General features: G+C 56.8%; 9 protein-coding genes across 9 annotated transcripts; 4 read left to right on the top strand and 5 right to left on the bottom strand.

The window, feature by feature from the left end:
• The first annotated feature begins 188 nt into the window (after positions 1-188).
• N656DRAFT_761635 (oxidoreductase) lies at positions 189-1,671 on the top strand. Its single transcript, XM_064813249.1, has 2 exons — positions 189-1,215; positions 1,283-1,671. Exons 1-2 carry the CDS (start codon positions 445-447, stop codon positions 1,565-1,567), a joined length of 1,056 nt encoding a protein of 351 aa, XP_064665835.1. The 5' UTR covers positions 189-444; the 3' UTR covers positions 1,568-1,671.
• A 1,525-nt stretch (positions 1,672-3,196) lies between these two features.
• On the bottom strand, positions 3,197-4,498 carry N656DRAFT_718287 (uncharacterized protein; the record flags this gene model as incomplete). Its single annotated transcript, XM_064812266.1, has 1 exon — positions 3,197-4,498. A coding segment is annotated over one exon (1,302 nt), but the record flags the coding sequence as incomplete, so codon positions are not given.
• A 1,144-nt stretch (positions 4,499-5,642) lies between these two features.
• Positions 5,643-7,128, top strand: N656DRAFT_761629 (alpha/beta-hydrolase; the record flags this gene model as incomplete). The annotated part of the gene is made up of 4 exons (XM_064813248.1): positions 5,643-5,747; positions 5,808-6,013; positions 6,072-6,176; positions 6,273-7,128. The coding sequence occupies 4 exons, from the start codon at positions 5,646-5,648 to the stop codon at positions 7,126-7,128; spliced, it is 1,269 nt and encodes a 422-aa protein (XP_064665833.1).
• Positions 7,129-7,249: 121 nt separating this feature from the next.
• Positions 7,250-8,880, bottom strand: N656DRAFT_784286 (FAD/NAD(P)-binding domain-containing protein). The gene has a single exon (XM_064816134.1). The coding sequence runs from the start codon at positions 8,758-8,760 to the stop codon at positions 7,411-7,413; it is 1,350 nt and encodes a 449-aa protein (XP_064665832.1). The 5' UTR covers positions 8,761-8,880; the 3' UTR covers positions 7,250-7,410.
• A 630-nt stretch (positions 8,881-9,510) lies between these two features.
• Positions 9,511-10,761, top strand: N656DRAFT_718200 (Metallo-hydrolase/oxidoreductase; the record flags this gene model as incomplete). The annotated part of the gene is made up of 2 exons (XM_064812255.1): positions 9,511-10,267; positions 10,370-10,761. The coding sequence occupies 2 exons, from the start codon at positions 9,511-9,513 to the stop codon at positions 10,759-10,761; spliced, it is 1,149 nt and encodes a 382-aa protein (XP_064665831.1).
• A 210-nt stretch (positions 10,762-10,971) lies between these two features.
• Positions 10,972-12,400, bottom strand: N656DRAFT_801892 (uncharacterized protein; the record flags this gene model as incomplete). Its single annotated transcript, XM_064818185.1, has 3 exons — positions 10,972-11,157; positions 11,229-11,350; positions 11,521-12,400. The coding sequence occupies 3 exons, from the start codon at positions 12,398-12,400 to the stop codon at positions 10,972-10,974; spliced, it is 1,188 nt and encodes a 395-aa protein (XP_064665830.1).
• Positions 12,401-12,883: 483 nt separating this feature from the next.
• N656DRAFT_761622 (glycoside hydrolase family 5 protein) lies at positions 12,884-14,933 on the bottom strand. Its single transcript, XM_064813247.1, has 3 exons — positions 14,521-14,933; positions 14,288-14,389; positions 12,884-14,219 (listed from the first exon to the last, which is right to left on the bottom strand). The coding sequence occupies exons 1-3, from the start codon at positions 14,736-14,738 to the stop codon at positions 13,112-13,114; spliced, it is 1,428 nt and encodes a 475-aa protein (XP_064665829.1). The 5' UTR covers positions 14,739-14,933; the 3' UTR covers positions 12,884-13,111.
• Positions 14,934-15,642: 709 nt separating this feature from the next.
• N656DRAFT_784284 (uncharacterized protein) lies at positions 15,643-16,552 on the top strand. The gene has a single exon (XM_064816133.1). The coding sequence runs from the start codon at positions 15,855-15,857 to the stop codon at positions 16,203-16,205; it is 351 nt and encodes a 116-aa protein (XP_064665828.1). The 5' UTR covers positions 15,643-15,854; the 3' UTR covers positions 16,206-16,552.
• On the bottom strand, positions 16,443-18,263 carry N656DRAFT_784283 (uncharacterized protein). The gene has a single exon (XM_064816132.1). It carries the CDS (start codon positions 18,145-18,147, stop codon positions 16,582-16,584), a length of 1,566 nt encoding a protein of 521 aa, XP_064665827.1. The 5' UTR covers positions 18,148-18,263; the 3' UTR covers positions 16,443-16,581.
• Positions 18,264-18,480: the final 217 nt, after the last annotated feature.

Genomic DNA, 18,480 nt, shown 5'->3' with positions numbered 1-18,480 from the left:
CCAATCAACGACGGAAGCAACCCCTTTGAGTGGTAAGCGGAACAGCGGCTGCCCAGCTGAGTAGAACGCTCATGCATTGCATCTTTGCATCCAGACGCAAAGAGAAGTCACGGGCTGACATGGAGCGTCCGCCTCCTTCCCTGACTGGTATCAAAGTACCAACCGATTGCTTCTTTCCGCAACAGCGGCCTATCGATCCGATTGCAGTTACCGTGATGTTGTTGCATTGTAGAAATGCGGAAAAAACATCGTTGAAATGTGACTTCCATAGCAATACTGTCAGGCAGCTTCGACCCTGCAAAGCCCAGCCACGTTGATTTCAATGTTGTTCGGGTACACTCTTCTCAGGACATCAACATCCATGTCGCCAACCTCTCCACACACATCCAACACAACCATCAGTGCGTCCTTACAAAGCACTACAAAGCCAGCATAACCGGCACCATGGTCAGCAACAAGACCCTCATCTTCAAGAAAATCCCCACCGGAAAACCCATCCCCGGCGAGCACATCACCGTCGAGGACCGCCTTGTGGACATCACCACCCCTCCTCCGGGCGGCGTGATCCTATCGGTGTTGTACGCCTCCTTCGACCCATACCTCCTCAGCAACATGCGCGACGCCAAGATCAAGTCATACAGCCCAGCATTTGCGCTCGACGGCCCTGTCGAGACCGACACCGTCGCCCGCATCGTCAAGTCCGACTCACCGGAGCTGTACCAGGAGGGTGACCAGGTGCTGGCATACCTGCCGCTGGCGGAACACGTGGTGCTGGACCAAAGCGAGCTGGGGCGCATCCGGACCAAGCTCCGGAACCCGCACAAGCTGCGGGATCTGGGCATGTTCCTTGGCCCGCTGGGCATGCCGGGTCTCACGGCGTGGTCGTCGCTGTACGAGATTGGCAGGCCCAAGAGCGGGGAGACTATCTTTATTAGTAGCGCCGCGGGTGCGGTTGGGCAGGTGGTCGGGCAGATTGCCAAGAGGGAGGGGCTGAAGGTCATTGGGAGTGTCGGGAGCGAGGAAAAGGTGGAGTTTATCACCAAGGAGTTGGGGTTTGACGGGGGGTTTAATTACAAGACGGAGAGGGCAAAGGTTGCACTGAAACGGCTGGCGCCGCAGGGGGTGGATATCTATTACGACAATGTCGGGGGTGAGCAGCTGGCGGATGCTATTGACGCGATGAACGTGTTCGGGAGGATCATTGCTTGCGGCGGGGTGGGTGCTTCTCCAGCTACTCGGTTCAGAAATCCAGATATTGTTCATGTGCTAACCGGGCATGCAGATCTCAGAGTACACTATCCCGGTGGAACAACGCTACGGCGTGCGCAACTTGGTCCTCATCGCGAGCAAGCGGCTGACGATGCGTGGCTTCCTCGTTTACGATCAGGGGTTCTGGGACAAGTACGAGGATGACCACCAGGAGAAGATGCAGAAGTGGCTCGCCGAGGGAAGCATCAGGGCCAAGCTGCATGTAACTGAGGGAATTGACAATGCTGCCGAGGGCCTGGTTGCCATCTTCGAGGGCAAGAACTTTGGCAAGGCGGTGCTCAAAATCAGGGGCGAGTGAGGGAGAAGCGTCTGCGGCAGACGGTTTGCGCGGGCATCATTAGCGAATGGTGGACTACATTATGAGTTTCAACCCAAGAAGTCCCGGGATATGTCAGGTTAGATGGAGTCGGGCAAAAGTGTATTCTAATGACTCACAACGAGTGTTGACTACCTACGTATGTAAGCAGTAAGCCTGCCGCCATTGAACAGCATAGAATAGTGCCAGGGAGTTGCGTATTTGCTGATTTAACAGATGAGACATCTACCTACCTAGATCCAGAAAGGACCGCCGCTCCTCTCACCCACATTCTAGCTAACTCTCCCGCTCTGTATCATCCCCATCCTCCGCGGTGACTGCCCCATTTCCTTCCTCCGCTGTTCCAGTAGTTACCACAGTGCTCCCATCAACTCCCCTTTCCACCCCTGTCTCGTCCCCATTCACCGCGCTCTCCGCCGGTTCACCCGAGACACCAGGAGTTTTCCAGTTGAACTGTTTACTATCCACCCAGTCATCAGGTCATTTGAACCCATCCCCCTGCTCATCGTCCGGGTCATCGCTGTCACTGTCCGAAGAATCGGTACCATATGTAATGCTGAACTTCTTCTCCCACGGCAACTGCATGTTCAGCATGTGCTGCACAAGCCACATCGTCTTGCCCCTCTGCTTCTCTCTCATCTCCCGGCGTTGCGTGGCCAACGCAGCTTCCAAGCTGGCTTCGTCTAGTACTACTTATTCAGCTTGATCGACAGACCCGTTAAGCCCGCCCGGCCGGGGGAGTAAGTCCCGAATGCTTGTCTGCGTCCCTACCTCAGCGTAGGTCGCGGCAAATCGTGCGCGTTTCGGTTCTGGCGAGGGTGAGTTCCCTTTTCGCCCGCGCCCGCGTTTTTGGGTGCCTGCTGCTGCTGGTGCCGGCCCTTGTGCTGCGGCGGGTTGGTTAGGGGCAGCCTGGGCAGGGGTTGAGGCTGGAGTGGAGCGAGCCCTTCTGCGGTCCGGTAGGTCGGGTGGCGGAGGAGGTGCCGCCTGCCCTGCGATCCGGGCCGACCTTCTAGACGGTCCCGGTAGCAAGCCCTTCGGCGGTCTTGGTCGTCGTCTCCGTTGCTGTCCCGGTTGTGCTCCCGGTTGCTGTGCTGGTTGCTGTCCTGGTTGCTGTCCCGGTTGTGCTCCCGGTTGTGGCCCCGGCTGTGGCCCCGGTTGTACTCCCGGTTGTGCCCCCTGTTGGGTGTCAGACTCTGGCTGAGCTTCTGATGACTCTGTTTCGTCGGTTACTGGTTCTGCCTGCGGAATGCCGTTTGGCAGCGACTCGGGCTCGGCTTCATGGCCAGCCTCTTGTCCTTCCCTGTTTTCTTCCTGAGCATCCTCCCCGTTCACCTGAATTTCTCCATCCACCTCAACTTTAAGTTCTCCGTCCTCCTCAATTTCTTCGTCCGCCTCTTCCTCCTCCGAGTCATCTTGATCTGCTGCCGGGAGCTTATAACGATACAGTGTCAAGTCGCTGATTTCGGCCATTTCAACGCGCTCGTAGGTGTACCAGACGGGAATGAATTGTCCGAGGAGCCACTTCATCTCTTGTTTCAATTCACGTATCAGAGCATCTTCCTCACAAGCACGTATCAGATCATCTTCCTCGTCGGCACTGTCGCACTGCGGTGCATAGGGTGTCGTCTCAAAGTTGGGGTCGGCTGCAGCCCACGAAACATCTCCCATCCACCCGTCACTTTCGTCGTGAGTCAGTACGTCAATGCCCATTGCCCGGAATTCCCTGAGCTTCTCGTGAGCCCTAGGTAACAGCTCATTGATGAGAAAGGCAACAGTCGGGATCGCCCCCGTGACCTTTTGCTCGAAATTTGAGAGCAGTCTGATGAGGTCGTCCGAGTACACTTGCTCCTGACCCTCGTAGAAAGTGATATTATCAGATAGGAACCTCCTCATCTCGCAATCCTCATCAACATCGTAGTCGAAGTTGCCATTGTTCTCCCAGGTGCAGTCGTGGACTGTAACGAGGCGACGAAGCAGCCTTCCCAATGAGTGCATGTCCTCCCAAGCTCCAGTTTCTCCCGCAGCTCTAGGGATGTGGGAATGGATATCCGGGGGGTCCTCGAGGACGACGGCTTGATCAAACTCTCCAAGAATTATACGATGAAAGCAGCAGTCCAGGGGATCCGTATCCTCTCCGTCCTCGGGGAAATGTAAAAATACATCTCTTTCACGCAACCTCCTGTGCAGAAGGATCTTATGGCCAGGCTTAGGATTCTTCATACCTTGGTCAAGATCCTGACGGATCAAGTCCGTCTGGAGCCAGATGACAGCCCGCGACAGCTGTTTCATGACATGCCAGACAAACGGCTCGGGGATCGGCGCGCCAATCTCCGGGTGAGCATATTGCAGCATGAGGTTCTCTAGAGTACCACCATTGAACCGCTTGAAGTATAGCGAAAAGATGTCGGGTTTACCCTCTGAATCGAAGGCTTGGTGCCCGCTGGGGAAGCCGTAACCGTACAGCTTGGGGAAGTAGGGTTCATTTGGGAGCTGGACTTCAACGTGCGGATCCGATAGGCGAGCGAAGCGTAAATCGGGGGGTGCCCAGGTGTCGAAGGCGATCTTGTATGGCGTGTGTTCAAGTTCTGTGCCTTGTGTCTTCTGATTCCAGTCTGGAGCATACCGCTGGAGGCGTTTGTTCACGAACCGCTCTCTTGTGTCGATGCTCTCGACCAGGATGCATTTGCCCGGAGGAGCTTTGGGGTGCAGGTTCTGGATCAGCAAAAACCCTCCGCGGTGCTTGTCGAGCCACTGGTCGCTTGGCTTCAGGTTCGTCGTGCTCGCTGCATGTGCTGCCTGCTCTCTGTACCTTTCCGTTGGGAGTTTGACGTGAAGCTCTCGGAAAGTGGCCGAGGTTACCGCCAGTTCGGGAATGTCCCAAACCTGTCTCCTCTTCCTGCTTCTCAAAGACATCCTGCTGAGAGTGGATGAAGGGTGATGGATTCAAGAGTAGGAGCAAGAGCCCCGGGCTCCGAGCTCGGCAATAGTTTTAAGTCGCAGACCCCTACTAGAGCATGTAAGGTCAGAGAGATCCCTTTGTAGCGGTCCAATCCTTTTTGCTTTGTCCTACTCCAACTCGTTTCCTATTCCGGTAGCTTGCCTTTCATGGCACACGCAGCCGAGGAATAAGAATTTTACAAAGACATTTGATGCTCAAAGAGCAGGTACTCAATGTCCGCAAGCAACAACTCTAGTAATGAGGCTTGGTGCTCAACTGGAAGTTGCGTGGTGTCGACACCAACATCATGAGCTTGCTCTTGGCTGGGTCTGGACATGCCGAAATGGAAGAGGGGTGGAATGCATCATCACGATCCTTTCATGTTGACATATAGGTAACTTTGGCTGCAAAAGGAAATGACTGATAGCATGATGCCGAAGCTCACCTGGACTGGGCCAGGACTGGATCAGACCCTTATGAGCCTATGAACTAGAGTGTGAGAGCATGGTGTTGCAATATATTGTCCTTTTGAATTGGAACGTCAAGAATTAGTTACTTGGAATTTGGGTGTTAATGTTCCGATTGATCAAATTGTTGATGCATGACATGGGGTTCAGGAGGGTGGATTGTAGTAGTTCTAGATATCACCAGACAGCCTGCAAGGGTCCCATAACTGCATGAGACTTTACACACTCCTACACAGCCAAGCATCACCAAGTCAAGAGACCTAGCTGTGAGATGGAGCGTCAGTAGTGTACCTAACGTTAGAAGAGGGTCTAACAGCGGGTTGTAATAGGGGGTAGTGACGCTCAACCCTAACCCCCCGTTTCCCCCCTCCCCCCAAAACCCCGGACAGCATTCACGACCCAGTCAAGGTACCTATCCCGTGATTTGGGCATTACTGCGGCTGTAAGCAATGAGATATTCTACGTTCGAGGGGCCTTGAGTCCGTCTGTATGACATGAAGGCGGCCGCACCGTTCCGTTGCAGCCCGGCTTTCCCCACGTGTGATCCGATCCGACCCAGGGACGGAACCTCTGACGTATAACCACACCCAGCTCCCCGCCGCAAGTGCACCTGCAGTTGACTTCTGGTTATTGGCATCCAAGGACCCTGGACAGCATGGAGGAGCGTAAGGAATTTCACATTGGAGAGTCCCTGTATAAGCGGGCAGTACACCATGAGTCGTTCGAACAGCTATGGGAAACTAAGTGGAAGGCACCAGTAAGGAGTGTCCGCCCTCTACATGCAGAGCTCTCTAGCTAATCATGTATACATCTACAGTGCAAGATGGGTGTCTACCCGTTCATGTTTGGCTGCATCCAGGACTTTGAACCCGTGGTGCAGGCCATCGTCGAGAAGGGGTTGAAGGAACCGTACGATTGGGATGAATACGCCCAGATGTTCTTCCCCAAGGCGGAGGAGCTAGCTGCCATTGCGGAAGCAGCTGAAAAGGATGGCCAGAGAGAAAAGGCGTCCGAGTATTACCTGTTCGTGAACCTATCCCATGCCAGACTTGGAGAGCCTCTGCTAAGCGTTTACATGTAGACGCAGCTCAGCTGTCTACCGCATAGCCCGCTTCCCCATCCCCCGGTCAGAGAAACAGCGCCTTGCCTGGACCAGAGGCAAAGAAGTCTTTTACAAAGGAGCCGCGTATGCTATCCCTCCCCTAATCCTCCCCTCCTCCCCGCCTATTCACCAGTACTTCCTACTACACCTACCAAGGCATCCAGTGCTAACATCCACCAGCCTCCTCCCAAACCCCATCCACGAAGTCCTCATCCCACACACACACGCCCTCCCACCCCTCGAATCCCTCACCTCCACAATCCCCATCAACCTCCACATACCGCCCTCCGCCTCCCCCTCCAACCCAGCACCCCTGCTGCTAATCCTCACCGGACTCGACGGGTACCGCACCGAGTTGGCAGTCTGGCAGCCCGGGTTCAGCGCAAAGGGCGTCGCCACCGCCGTCGTCGAGATCCCGGGAACAGGCGACAGCCCGGCCGCAGCCAACGACCCTTCTTCCCCTGACCGGCTGTGGTCCTCGGTCCTCGACTGGGTGGCAAACACCCAGCCGGCGATTGACAAGCGGCGGATCGTGGTCTGGGGGTTCAGCACGGGCGGATATTATGCCCTGCGCATGGCGCATACCCATGCCAATCGGCTGCTGGGGGCTGTGAGTTTGGGAGGAGGCGCGGATCGCATGTTCGATCCGGCGTGGCTGGAGCGGGTTGATCAGTTGGAGTATCCGTTTGATTTGAGGGGAGCGTTGGCGGAGAAGTTTGGGTACTCTGGGAATTTGGAGGGGTTTATGCGGGAGGCGAGGGATAAGTTCTCGCTTGTGAGGGACGGGACACTGCAAAAGGAGTGCTGCAAGGTGTTGTTGGTGAATGGGGAGGGGGATGAGATCTTTCCGATTGAGGATTTGTGGGCTGCTCTTGAGTATGGGATGCCCAAGGCGGCGAGGGTAGTGAAGTGTACGAAGCATATGGGTGAGCCCGAGAGCTTTGTGGTTGTGTTGAGGTGGATATATGAGCTGCTTGGGCTGGAGGGGGATGTTGGCGATCTGTTGAGGACGTTGCCGAGCAGGATGAAGTATTAGAACTGCCCGTCTGGTAGTCTATGTGGATCGCTGCGTCCCTTTTTTGATCGGTAGCTATAGGTTACCGTAGGGATAAGTTTTTTTTGCACGATGCCATCTTCCTAATGCTGCGCAAGATGAGTGCTTATAGTAAGGGACCTCGCTCCCGGGCCTATCCGTTTAGCCAGGCTTTTGAGGACGGTGCCGTTGATCCATTCTTGAAGCTGCGGAACTGAGTGAACGTATAGGATGCGGAGCACGGTTCAAAACATGTTTCCTTCATGTTGTCATAAGAGTTTGGTATTAGTTGATCCACCCCTTTGGCCCACCCCAAGTCCCCTTCACCATATGATTATAATACACCCACGGGAAAAAGTCCTTCTTCAAGTGATAGAACGCCCGCCGCGGCGTGGCTTGGTCCACGAACTTGGCGAACGTCTCCTTGGGCACGCCACCGTACTTGAACTCGGCCAGCATCACCTTGCCGTACTCGGTGGTTAACGGGCACGAGGTATACCCATCGTACGCGGGCTCCACCTCCTTTGCCTCCATCGCCCGCAATATATTCCCCACCAGCACTGGCGCTTGGGATGTGATGGCCGCAGCCGTCTTTGAAGTGGGCAGGCTGGATGCGTCGCCTGCCGACCAAACATTGCCATACTTCTTGTGCCTCAGCGTGGCGTCATCGACGTCCACAAACCCGGCCGGGTTCGCCAGCGGGCTGTTCTTCACAAAGGCATGCGGGCCCATCTTGGGGACGACATGCATCAGGTCGAAGCGCCTGCTGACCTTCTCCTTGCCGTCCCCGGCCGCAAACACAGCCTTGTCCCCGTCCACCTCGACCAGGTCGTGGGCAAACAGGCCCTCGACGCCGCGCTCCTGCCGCAGCGCCTCCAGCGCGGCGCTGTACTTGGGGACGCCGAACATGACGGGCAAGCCCGTGGCAAAGGTGATCTCGATGGGCGAGGATCCCGTGTTCTTGTAGAACCCCGCGCGCTTCCAGTGGTCGAGCGCAAGCCACATGATCTTTTGCGGGGCGCCGGCGCATTTGAGCACGCCCGCCGGCTGGGTGAAGATGGCGCGGCCCTTGTGGAGAGCCTGGATGGTTGGAAACACCTTGTCAACCGTCTCGTACGTGTAGATGCACGACACGTTGGAGTCCTTGTCGGCTAGCGCCTCGGGCAGCCCCTTGATGCTGAACGGGTCAACCTTGATCCCCGGTACCACGACGAGTTGGTCGTAGGTCAGCCTGGAGCCGTCGCCGAGCGTGATGGTGTTGTCTTCAGGCGCGAATGTGGAGACGGCGTGGTTGTAGAAGCGCAGTTTGGGGTCTAGCAGACTGCGCAGCGGCCGTTTGAGCTCGTCCTTGGTCTTGAGCCCGCCGCCGACCAGGGTCCATCCGGGCTGGTAGTGGTGCCATTCTGCCGGGTCGACGATGGCGATGTCGTCTTGTGTGAACTTCTTGGTCCAGAGCAGCTGATGGCTGATGGCTAAGCCGGCCGCTCCTCCGCCTACGACAACGATCTTGTGATTTTTGGCGGGGCTGACGGGGAGATCGGACGCTGTTGCGAAGGTCCGATGAGCGGCGGGGATCCACGAACTTCTGGCGGCGCTGACCGCGCGCTTGGCTATGAGATGACTCCCGGCGGCCATGACCACTTTCCCGAATTGCAGTTCTGCTGGTGGTTGTCAAAGAGCACCCGAGCGGAAGGAGCAACCAAACCTGAAAGTGAAAATCACCAATATGGAGACAAAGAAAGCTTCAAACTGCGCCCTGCGCGCTTTGTGCGCAATGCACATTAATGCGACGCTAGATGCGCAAATTAGCGGGTAATTGTGGGCCCATCAGTGGACCCCGACAGGCCCCTTAAGGGTCGCCGACGCCCGGAATCGGAGACATTCCTTCGGCGTTCATGACGCCACCGTGGGCTGACGCCAAGAATGTCTCCGGCGGTCCCGGGGTTCAACATCGCATCGGAGCGGTTCCGCTTCGCCTTGACTACTTTTGGGTGTCATCTGAAAGCGCAGCTTTTAGCAAACGCAGTCCGCGGTTTGGGTGCCCTGATGGATGCTGCAATTCGAATCAGCTAGGTAAATCTGTCACTGCAAAATCATAGTTCTAAAGAGGAAGGAACTACCTCAGTTGTCCTACCGTTCCTACCGGCTGAGTGAATTAGTCAAAGGTACACACGCCAAGGGGCGCCTCCCTCCTTTTGCTCCAGTGGTACGGAGTAAGGGTTCGGTTCCATACCCAACACGACCCAAATCGTGACAACCCTTTTGTGCTACGCTGGTGGTTCCTGCCATTTCAGTCTCAAAACCACCATTATCACCAAAAACTACCACTCCGTCTTGCAACTGCTTTCGGCGGTTCCGCTCCTACGGCTAAACCCTTCTGGACCAATGCACCTACTCCGGGCGCGTCTCTCCCTCCACAAACTTCCAAAATGGGAAACTACGGTCCGCCGGCTTGCTCCTCTGGCCGGGACGGTTCGCGGGCCTAATGCCGTCCCCCTTAGGAGCGGACAAGCCCGCTCTTTCAGTCAACAACCATCCCCAACGACTCTCCTTCTCGGCCGTTCACCTCTTCCTTTCCAAGCCCATCCACCGACCCTGTCCCGCCGTCCGAGTCGCATATCTCCGTACAGCACCACCGTGACCACGCCCCCCTCCCCCACCCAGGAACCCACCATCCACCCGGTCTTCGAACCCACGACATGCACCTACCAGTACGTGGTCGCCGACCCAGCCACCCAGACAGCCGTCATCATCGACCCGGTGCTGGACTACGACCAGTGCACGCGCACCGTGACGACGTCGACCGCCGACTCGCTCATCGCGCTCGTACGTGGGCAGGGATATTGCGTCTCGCACGTGCTCGAGACGCATGCGCACGCCGACCATCTCACCGCCGCATTCTACCTCCAGCGGCGGTTTGCCGAGCTGCAGGAGGGCGCGCGGCCCAAGGTAGGGATCGGCAAGCGGATTGGCAAGGCGCAGCAGCTGTTCGCGGGACGGTACGGAGTTGGCAAGGCCGAGTATGAGGGTGTCTTTGACGTGCTGTGGGAGGATGATGAGGTGTTTAAGGTTGGTGAGCTGAGAGCAAAGGTGCTGCATTTGCCTGGGCACACGGAGGATCATGTGGGGTATTGGATCGGTGGTGAGTCCGATTTTACCACGCCGTACCTACCCACTTCAAGTTGCTGCTGGACATGTGAAGGATGTCGCTAACAAGGGCGACCTGCTTGGCTTGGTTTCTCAGACAACGTCTTCTGCGGTGATTCGCTCTTCCATCCCTCGCTGGGCAGTGCGCGCTGTGATTTCCCCGGCGGCAACCCGCACGCCCTGTACCGCTCAGCAAAGAAGCTCCTGTCGCTTGAAGACCATGTCCGCATCTGGACGGGGCATGACTACCCTGTCGAAGGCAAGCGTGCGCCGGCACCTTGGAGCACTGTCGCGGACCACAAGGAGAAAAATGTGCACCTGCGACACGGCATCTCGGAGGAGGAATTCGTGGCAATGAGGATGGGTAGGGATCGGAGGCTGGCCGCCCCAAGGTTGATTCATGAGAGTTTGCAGGTCAATATCCGGGCCGGGCACGTGCCAAAGGAGCTGAGGGTGCCCGTTCAGGTGCAAGCACCTCTGCTACTCTAAGATAACTGCTATCTTCTCATGTTCCCTCCGAATCTGCCACAGCGATTCAGGGGTAACCACTGGACACGGCAAGGCCAAACGATGTATGGCATCGCCGTGAGACGCAATGACGCCCCGAACCTGTTGTTTTGTGACGCGCAGGGGGCACGAACGGCACTCCAAGGCCACGCGTTCCCACAGGTCCACAACCCGAGGGCTAAGGTCCATCTCCTACGTGCCGCGCCAGGTAACATGGGCATAGTGGCGGTCTGTATGGTAGATGAATGCACACGCGTTTCCCTCCCGGCCGTCCCAGATGGCCAGATCCCGCAGCTTGGGCATACGCAGCGCCGCCGTGCCGGCCAAGTAGAGCAAGGCATCGATACGCTCCCGGTGCCTCGAACCATGCTGGAGGAGCTGCGACGTGAGGGCGAGAGATTCGAGGCGCGGCCAAGTCCAGGACGGCAAGCAGGCGTCCAAAAAAAAACCTCGGCGTTCACCATGTACGACACCGAGAGCTGTTCGAGGTCGCAGCTTCTCGAAGCAAAGGCAGCGCCAATCCGCGGATCCACGACGCGCGCGGCCTCGAACTCGGGCACCCACCCTTGTTCTGCACCAATACCGCAGCAAGGCTGTTGTTGAAATCTTCAAAGACGGAGATCTTCTTGAGGCTTCTGGGAAGATGTTGGACGAAAAATAGAAAACCTGCAACCAGGGATCAGGATCCAAGGGACTGTAGTGAAGGAACTTGACGAGGAGGTCAAAAATGTGCCCACTTACCGCTATCATACCTCTCTCTGGACTCGACATCCCACTGCCGCCACGGCTCGAAAACCAGGTGCTCCACGGCACTCATGTTTCGCAACAGTTCAAGGAGGGAAACAGAGTGAAAGGAGCGCCGGAGACCCCGGGGTATAACGAGGCGCGTGATGCTACCAACTGGAGGAATATCTTCAAATTGTAGGGAGTCAAAGAGGATCGGATGGTTTGGGAAGAGCCGCTGGAAGGCCGTCGCAGGAGGCGGGAGCACCTGTTGGCCATCGATCCAGCCGTGCGCCGGATCGTGCGGTTTGTACTTGTCGTCATTGTCATTGTTGCCATCATCAACCTCAGTTTGGAAATGGTAGTTCTTGAACCAGTGTTCTGAATCGCTGGGAGAATAGGCGTTTAGCTCCAATGTGAGACCGTTTGGAAGTTGGTCACCGGTGGTAAGTGCTTCATCACGCTGCTGCGCAGACTCCCAGGCGCCGAGGATCCGTAATAACTTCGAGATGCCGCTGCTGATCGACAAGTGCTCTCGATTTATCTCGCTGACTGACGTATCTCTGTTGCAGTTTCGGCACGAGTATCTCGGGAACTCGATTTCAAGCAGAATGTGGCGGATGAGGTGCCGATGCCGAACGACCAAACGTTCAAAGTCGTCCAGGCAAGACGGCCGTAACTTGAGCCGACGGAAATTCTCCTGGGCGATTACGAATTGCCACTCCTTGTAGACAGAGGCCAACGAAGCCCAGCCCGCGTGCTTCTGCTGTGCAACCCCCTCTATGATCCTGAGGCGGATCTCGGCGGGCAGGGATGCCCAGGGGCGCGATCTCGCCCTCGTTGAGGCTCTAAGTATCATTCCATGGCGTCGTCTGAAAATGCCGTGTCCGCTCGCCATGGCTGGAAGGAGAAGGAACAGAAGGCTGGAGGATCGGTGGGGGATATGAAGTAGCCTCCTTGTGAATGAGTGTTTGGTAGCCTGTCTCTAGTAACAATCAAGGATGGAACACGTCCAGTGATCGAGTTCTGGTGGTGGTCACGAGTGACCTGTGAAGTAGACCGAGTGGTTCGAACAGAAAGACCAGACGAGAGAGGCTAAGGGGCTCCAAAGGGAGCCGGCCAAGCATCCTGGAGCACTCGCTGGCTATCATAGCGTTGGGTACTACTAGGTAGTGGCCGTCTGGTCCCACCCTCTGCTAGTAGCCGGACTTGGTGCCTCAAGCCTGTTTGAGGTGTGCTGCACGTGGTCCGCCGGTGCCAGTGCGTGGCCAGGCCGTGCACCCTACATGTACCTAAGGTATGTGGAGTGGGAAAGAGGAACCCCGGAGAAACTTGTATTTGTTTGAGCTCTGGGGCTTGGCTCTTTTCCCTCCTGTAACCCCCCTCAAACCTGCTTTGGCCTCCAACCTCCAACCTCTTTACAGTCAATACAACCACTCTTTAGCTGTGCCTTTCAACACTCGGTTAGCCCCACTAGAGACCATAGAAGGACGCCCTGCGGTCCCTGCCCTATTTCCTCAGATTTCTCAGCCACTAACAGGATGGGAGTCACCAGACACACCCCCCTTAGGTAGACACAAACAAGTAATCCCTTTCAGTAAGAAAAGGGCTAGTAAGTCCCATTCACCCACGGTCTCCAAAGCCTCTCCACGGCCTCTGGAAACTGGAATCCATCCCACGTGGCGTTCAGCAATCCCCAGCTATCCCTAGCCCCCTGAACCCCTGAAAGAATCCTATACGTCCCCGCCAGACTCCACATCATCCACGGCACCCTATTTCTCACGGTATACTGCCGCAGACAGTTCACCAGCGTATCGTTCAAAAGTCTACCATCCTGCGGTCCTCCAACCTCGGACAACACCACCGGCGTCAGCCTCTTTGCCGGCAAACAGTCACCACCGGTGATATTGCACGCCGCCGGCGGCGCGATCCCGAGGGCATTCATCCCGCTCCTGTACAGCCCGGCCTCAATGACCCTGCACGATCCCGTATCCATGTCCTCGCTCGCAGCATCTAGGTGCAGTTCCCAAACCACCTTGTCCGCCCAGGGGTGCTGGGACAGGTCAAACACGACGGGCTCACGACGATACGCATCGCGGATGGCGCTGCACCGGTAGCAGGGCGCGGTCAGGAGGTTCTCCTTACCACGGGTCACGAGCGCGGACACGTCTTGCCCAAACCCCATGCCGGACCAGGTCATGAGCAGGTTGGGGTTGACGGCGTGGACGGCGTCGGCAGCCATTGTCATGTTGCCGGCCAGGTTGAGCCAGTTGTAGCCCAGCTCTGCGCGGTTATTCACATTGTCGGCAGTTGAGGACCAGCTCTCGCGCGGCTCGTTGCGCAGCCCGATGCTGAGCACGTTGGTGTGGTTGCTCGCCCAGCGCGCGACAAAGATTAAACCGCGTGTCCAGTTGGCTACGGGGAAATGGGTGTCGCCGAACCACGCATTGCCGTCCACGTGCGAGCAGCACCCGCCAGCCCGGGACACGTGCGCGTCCGGGTGAATCAGCAGCCGTTTGCCGGCGGCGATGCGCGCAATGTCGGTCCAGATCTTGAGAATGCCCGTTTGGTTGGTCCAGATGGGGTTGTTGCGGAGGATCCCGGCGGCCACGGCGCTGCCGTTGGCCGGCCCCAGGGCTTGAGACAGGATGGTTGGGAAGGGGATGTCGGTTTGGTTGTTGGCGTAGAGGGTGTCTATCATCTGGATCGCGAACGGCCTAATGTCAGGAGATGGGATGTGTTAAGCCCACATCTAAGCGCTTGGGGGGGCTAGATGAGGACGCACATCCGAATGATGTTGAAGCCGACGCTGACGACCCGGTCTAGGATGGATTGCACCGAGGTGTACTCGAGACCTTCGGGAATCATGGACTCGCCGTGTAGAGGCCTACGAGAGTATTTCAGTCATCCGCTTACTCCAACCGTCGCCCTGTTACTTCACCAGGACGTCCACATCCATGATCCCCTAGCCCGCATACATCAAAGGGGTGAGGTGGGAAACACTCTGGCCATACACACCAGTTGACGCCGGCCCAAGTCACGTTCATGCCGCGGGCATCGATGATCTCTCGGCCCCTGGTGCGGTAAGGGCCATATGGCCAGGCGGTGACATTCTGCTGTCTTGCGACAACTTGAACCTGAGACTGCTCTGCGGTATGATGAGGGAGCACGGGAACGCGCCAGGCAGAGGCCGTAACGCTCGCCGTGGCCATGGAAAGCAGAAGCAGGAAAAGCATCTCGACGAGTAGTACTTTCAAGGAGGCAGCTTGGCCGTAGAAGCACGGGACTCGGATGGCCGCAGTCGTTGAGCGTGGGAAGGGACAAGCATGCGGTCAATTGTTGGGTGCTCCTGGCATGTGAGACACCATTCTTCACCTCCCCTACCGATGCCGATGTCTCTTCCTGGACCCGCATTTTGCCATCACATCACTTACACAGTAGTTGACTAGCGGTAGGAAAGCCGGTAGTTCCCTGTGTGGCAAGTCCACTATACGACGGACGGAAAAAGAAGCCAAGCCTGGTATTATCCGAATTGTCCGTGACGCATCTCGGCAGTCGCTTCGAGCCGTGATCCGAGGTGGGTTGCAGGCGTCTGGTGGTATCGGGTCTTCTCCGCACATGGGGGTAGGGGTTTCCAGTCCAGTACCTATCTATTTAGTACAAAGCCGTCTAGTTCGCCAGTAACTTATTTTGGCATTCCTTGACTTGGATTGCCGCTTTGATATCGATATCATTGACGCAGTCTGCGGCATCCACGACCAAGATCTCTTACGACGATTCCTATCGTGGCTCTAGACTTCCTTAGTAGCATCTCTCAGCCTCTCAGGAATGTGCTTTCCTGCGTCTCTGAATCACCAGGTTGGGAAGATTCATGGAACTCAAATTTGGAATACGAGATCCAGCATATAGCTGCCATTTCTTCCTCTGGCTGTATTGTAGAGAACATAACGGACCTGACCGATACCAATAAGAGCCCAGTGCGGTGTTGTTCCAACATGGATCGCAACATAACTTACTGGATCCGAGTAAGCGTGGCGGAACTCAGCCGCATGAAACTTCTAGTAATACTACCGGTTACTAGTATCTAATCGCTGAGTCTGTCGCGCCAAGTATGCTGCTTGAGTCTCGCATACCGGGGCAATTTCAGCCCGGTGATGCAACCTACCGTATCTGGGTAAGGTAGGCTGTTCAATGTTATATAAGATCTCACTTCATGGGTTAGGTACCTTGGTTTGAAAGTTTCGTCTTAGCTTTGAAGTCGTGTTTCTCCATCCCTAGTTGTTGAACAACAAAGAGAACATACCACACCTGCGACCTCAAGGGAGCAGGATACCAGCCCGACTGCAACCAGAATGTATTCCCCGTCCAGACTAGCCAGCTACCTCTCGGCGCTGCTCCTCCTGGCTCACGCCCAGGAAACATTCGCACAAACGAGAACAACAAGCGGCATCGTCGTCGTTCCGACACCTCTGGATTGGGACGCCGCCTACGCTCGCTGTCGTGAGCTCGGCCGCGGCATGTATCCCGTCCCCGCTACCCCGACAGACCCGGTTTTCGCCTCCATCAAAGACCAGCCTGGGGACATATTCTGGATTAGTCGGAGGAGAGGGGGTTCATGCACATGCCTGTTCAAGGAACCAAACGGCGGCGACTTGGTGGGAGAGCTCCCATGCGGTGACCTGTTGCCCGCCGTTTGCTATTAGATGGATTGAACTTGGAGCAGGTGCGAGGGGAGAGGGGACTCGTCAACTTCATCAAGGACGCACACGTCTTTGACACTTGCCGTTGCTCGACTCAAGAGCGAGAAGATTCGGATCATGATTCCAGGCATGTTGGACACTGGCACTATGGAGTATAGGTGGAGATCGCTGTTCACCATGAGCAAGGCATGCATATACCGAATACAGGGCCTTCTATTCACCACAGTTCCCAAACAAGTACTACTCAATGATGGTATCATACTTCTAAAACATGTAACAACTACTACTAGGATTACTGCAGCCGAATGAAGGAGAGAAAAAGACGGCTTATAAAATATAATAAACTCATATACCCTGCCAAGCCATCACTCAGTCCCCTCTACTGCGGATGCGGATGCGGTGGTGGTGGTGCCTGTCCCTCCATGCCCGGCGGCGGTGTGTGCATGGGCGATGGGGCCGTTGGCGGGTCCGTCTGGTTGGCCGGCGACGGGGATGGGGAGGGGATATGTTGTGGGAATGACTGCTGTAGTGGTGGTTGCTGCTGCTGCTGCTGCTGCTGCTGCTGCTGCTGTACGGGCGGCGCTAGCCCCGGTGCGGGAGCGAACTGTGCCAGGTACGCTGGCTGTGTCGACTGTACCTGACCCGGGTTCATGTACCCCTGAGGAGGAGGCATGTGGTATTGCTGGACCGGTGCTGGCGCATGTTGCTGCGCATACATGCCGCCGGTGGTAGGGTATGGCATGTACGCCGGTTGCTGCGGTTGCGGCTGTGGCTGGAACTGCTGGTTGACCTGGGTCGTCTCGGAACCGCCATCATCCCCGCCACCGGGCTTCTCCCCCATCACCGGCGGCGGCGGCGCGAACATCGCCACTGCCGGATTGTTCCCGTCCGGATTCCCTAGCAGCTCGACGGGATACTGCCAGGTGAACAGCCCCCACTTGAACCACAGCTTGAACCGGGTCCCCGCGGGGAGCGTGGCCCAGTACTGCCGGAGGAGAGCCTGGTCTTCGGGGGTCCTGGCTTTCTGGACGCGCGTGAGGAACGCGAGCCACAGTTGGAGAAGGCACCAGCAGATGGTGCCCACGCGGAGCGCGCTCTGGCCCAGCATCATCCTGCGAAACCAGAAGTACGATTCGATGAAGCCAAGCACGAAGATGGTCGGGAGAATGGTGGCCACGACGATGACCCACGTCGCGAGCGAGGCGCAACTCCCGCCGCCTAGGCTGCTGCAGCGGTCAGAGAAATACGCAGCGAAGTCCTCGTCGTCGTCGCTGCTGCTGGATCCGCTGCTGCTCGAGCCGGTCGCGGTGGGCGAGGACCCTCTTCGAGTGGTTGTGGGATTGCTGCAGCTTCGGACGTAGGCTGAGTAGAGGTAGGCCGTGCTTGAATCGGTGTACATGCTCGACGGCACGGCAGTCGTGGCCAAGAACAACGATACCCATGTGTAGGTGCTGTAGGTGCTTACGGACGTTGACGTGGGCGTGAGCAGAGGTGTGACGACCGAGGGAATGTCGGCTGACGTGAACGTCTCTACCGTGAACTGGGTTGGGCAAGAAGCCGGTGCTGTGTATGTGACAGGCACAACGTAGCTGATGAAGGTGTCGTAGGTGTAGGCGTACGTTGTCGTCGTGACCATGTCCGAAGCCGGAACCGCGCCTGAAGGGAGGAACAGCTTGACAATGGCGACGTCGGTTTCATAGCGGCTCGTAGAAGTGGTTGATGAGGTGGGTGAAGCAGTCGGGGTCACAGTGGGCTCAACCTGATAGGTGTAGGTGTAGCTGTAGAAGCGGCAGGTGGTGGTGCATGTCTCGATCGCTTTCTCGCTCGACACGCTCTCGACATAGTACTGCGTAACAGTCCAGAAGCTGGCCACAGCGGGTTGAAGTTGGACCAGCAGCGCACCGAAGACTGCCAGGCGGCCCATCACTTGTCTTGTTGAAGCCATGGCGACTGGGTGGCGTCCGGACTAGGGATGATCGCGATCGATACCCCAAGGTAATGTTCGACGCCGTTCGCAAATCGCAACGCCCATGGCGAGCAGAGGCGCGGGGCGGGCGCCCGCCATTTGTCTTGCCAGGTTTTATTATTGATCTTCTGGCGTTGCAGCGCTACTAAGATTATCTGCAGGGTACACGCAATCTACCCCGGGCTAGTCATGGGGCTGTCGTGAGATTCTCTCGGCAAGGTGATGAGAGCTTCGCTTCAACCGTCTCACGAATTGAGCTCGCTAACAGAGCATCGCACATGTTGCTGGAAAAATTGTTAGGCTGTGCCTCCT

This window comes from Canariomyces notabilis, assembly GCF_033297395.1.
Source record: "Canariomyces notabilis strain CBS 508.74 unplaced genomic scaffold N656scaffold_33, whole genome shotgun sequence".
Lineage (NCBI taxonomy): Eukaryota > Fungi > Ascomycota > Sordariomycetes > Sordariales > Chaetomiaceae > Canariomyces > Canariomyces notabilis.
The sequence above is the reverse complement of the archived record's forward strand: the minus strand, read 5'-3'. Positions and strand labels throughout refer to the sequence as shown.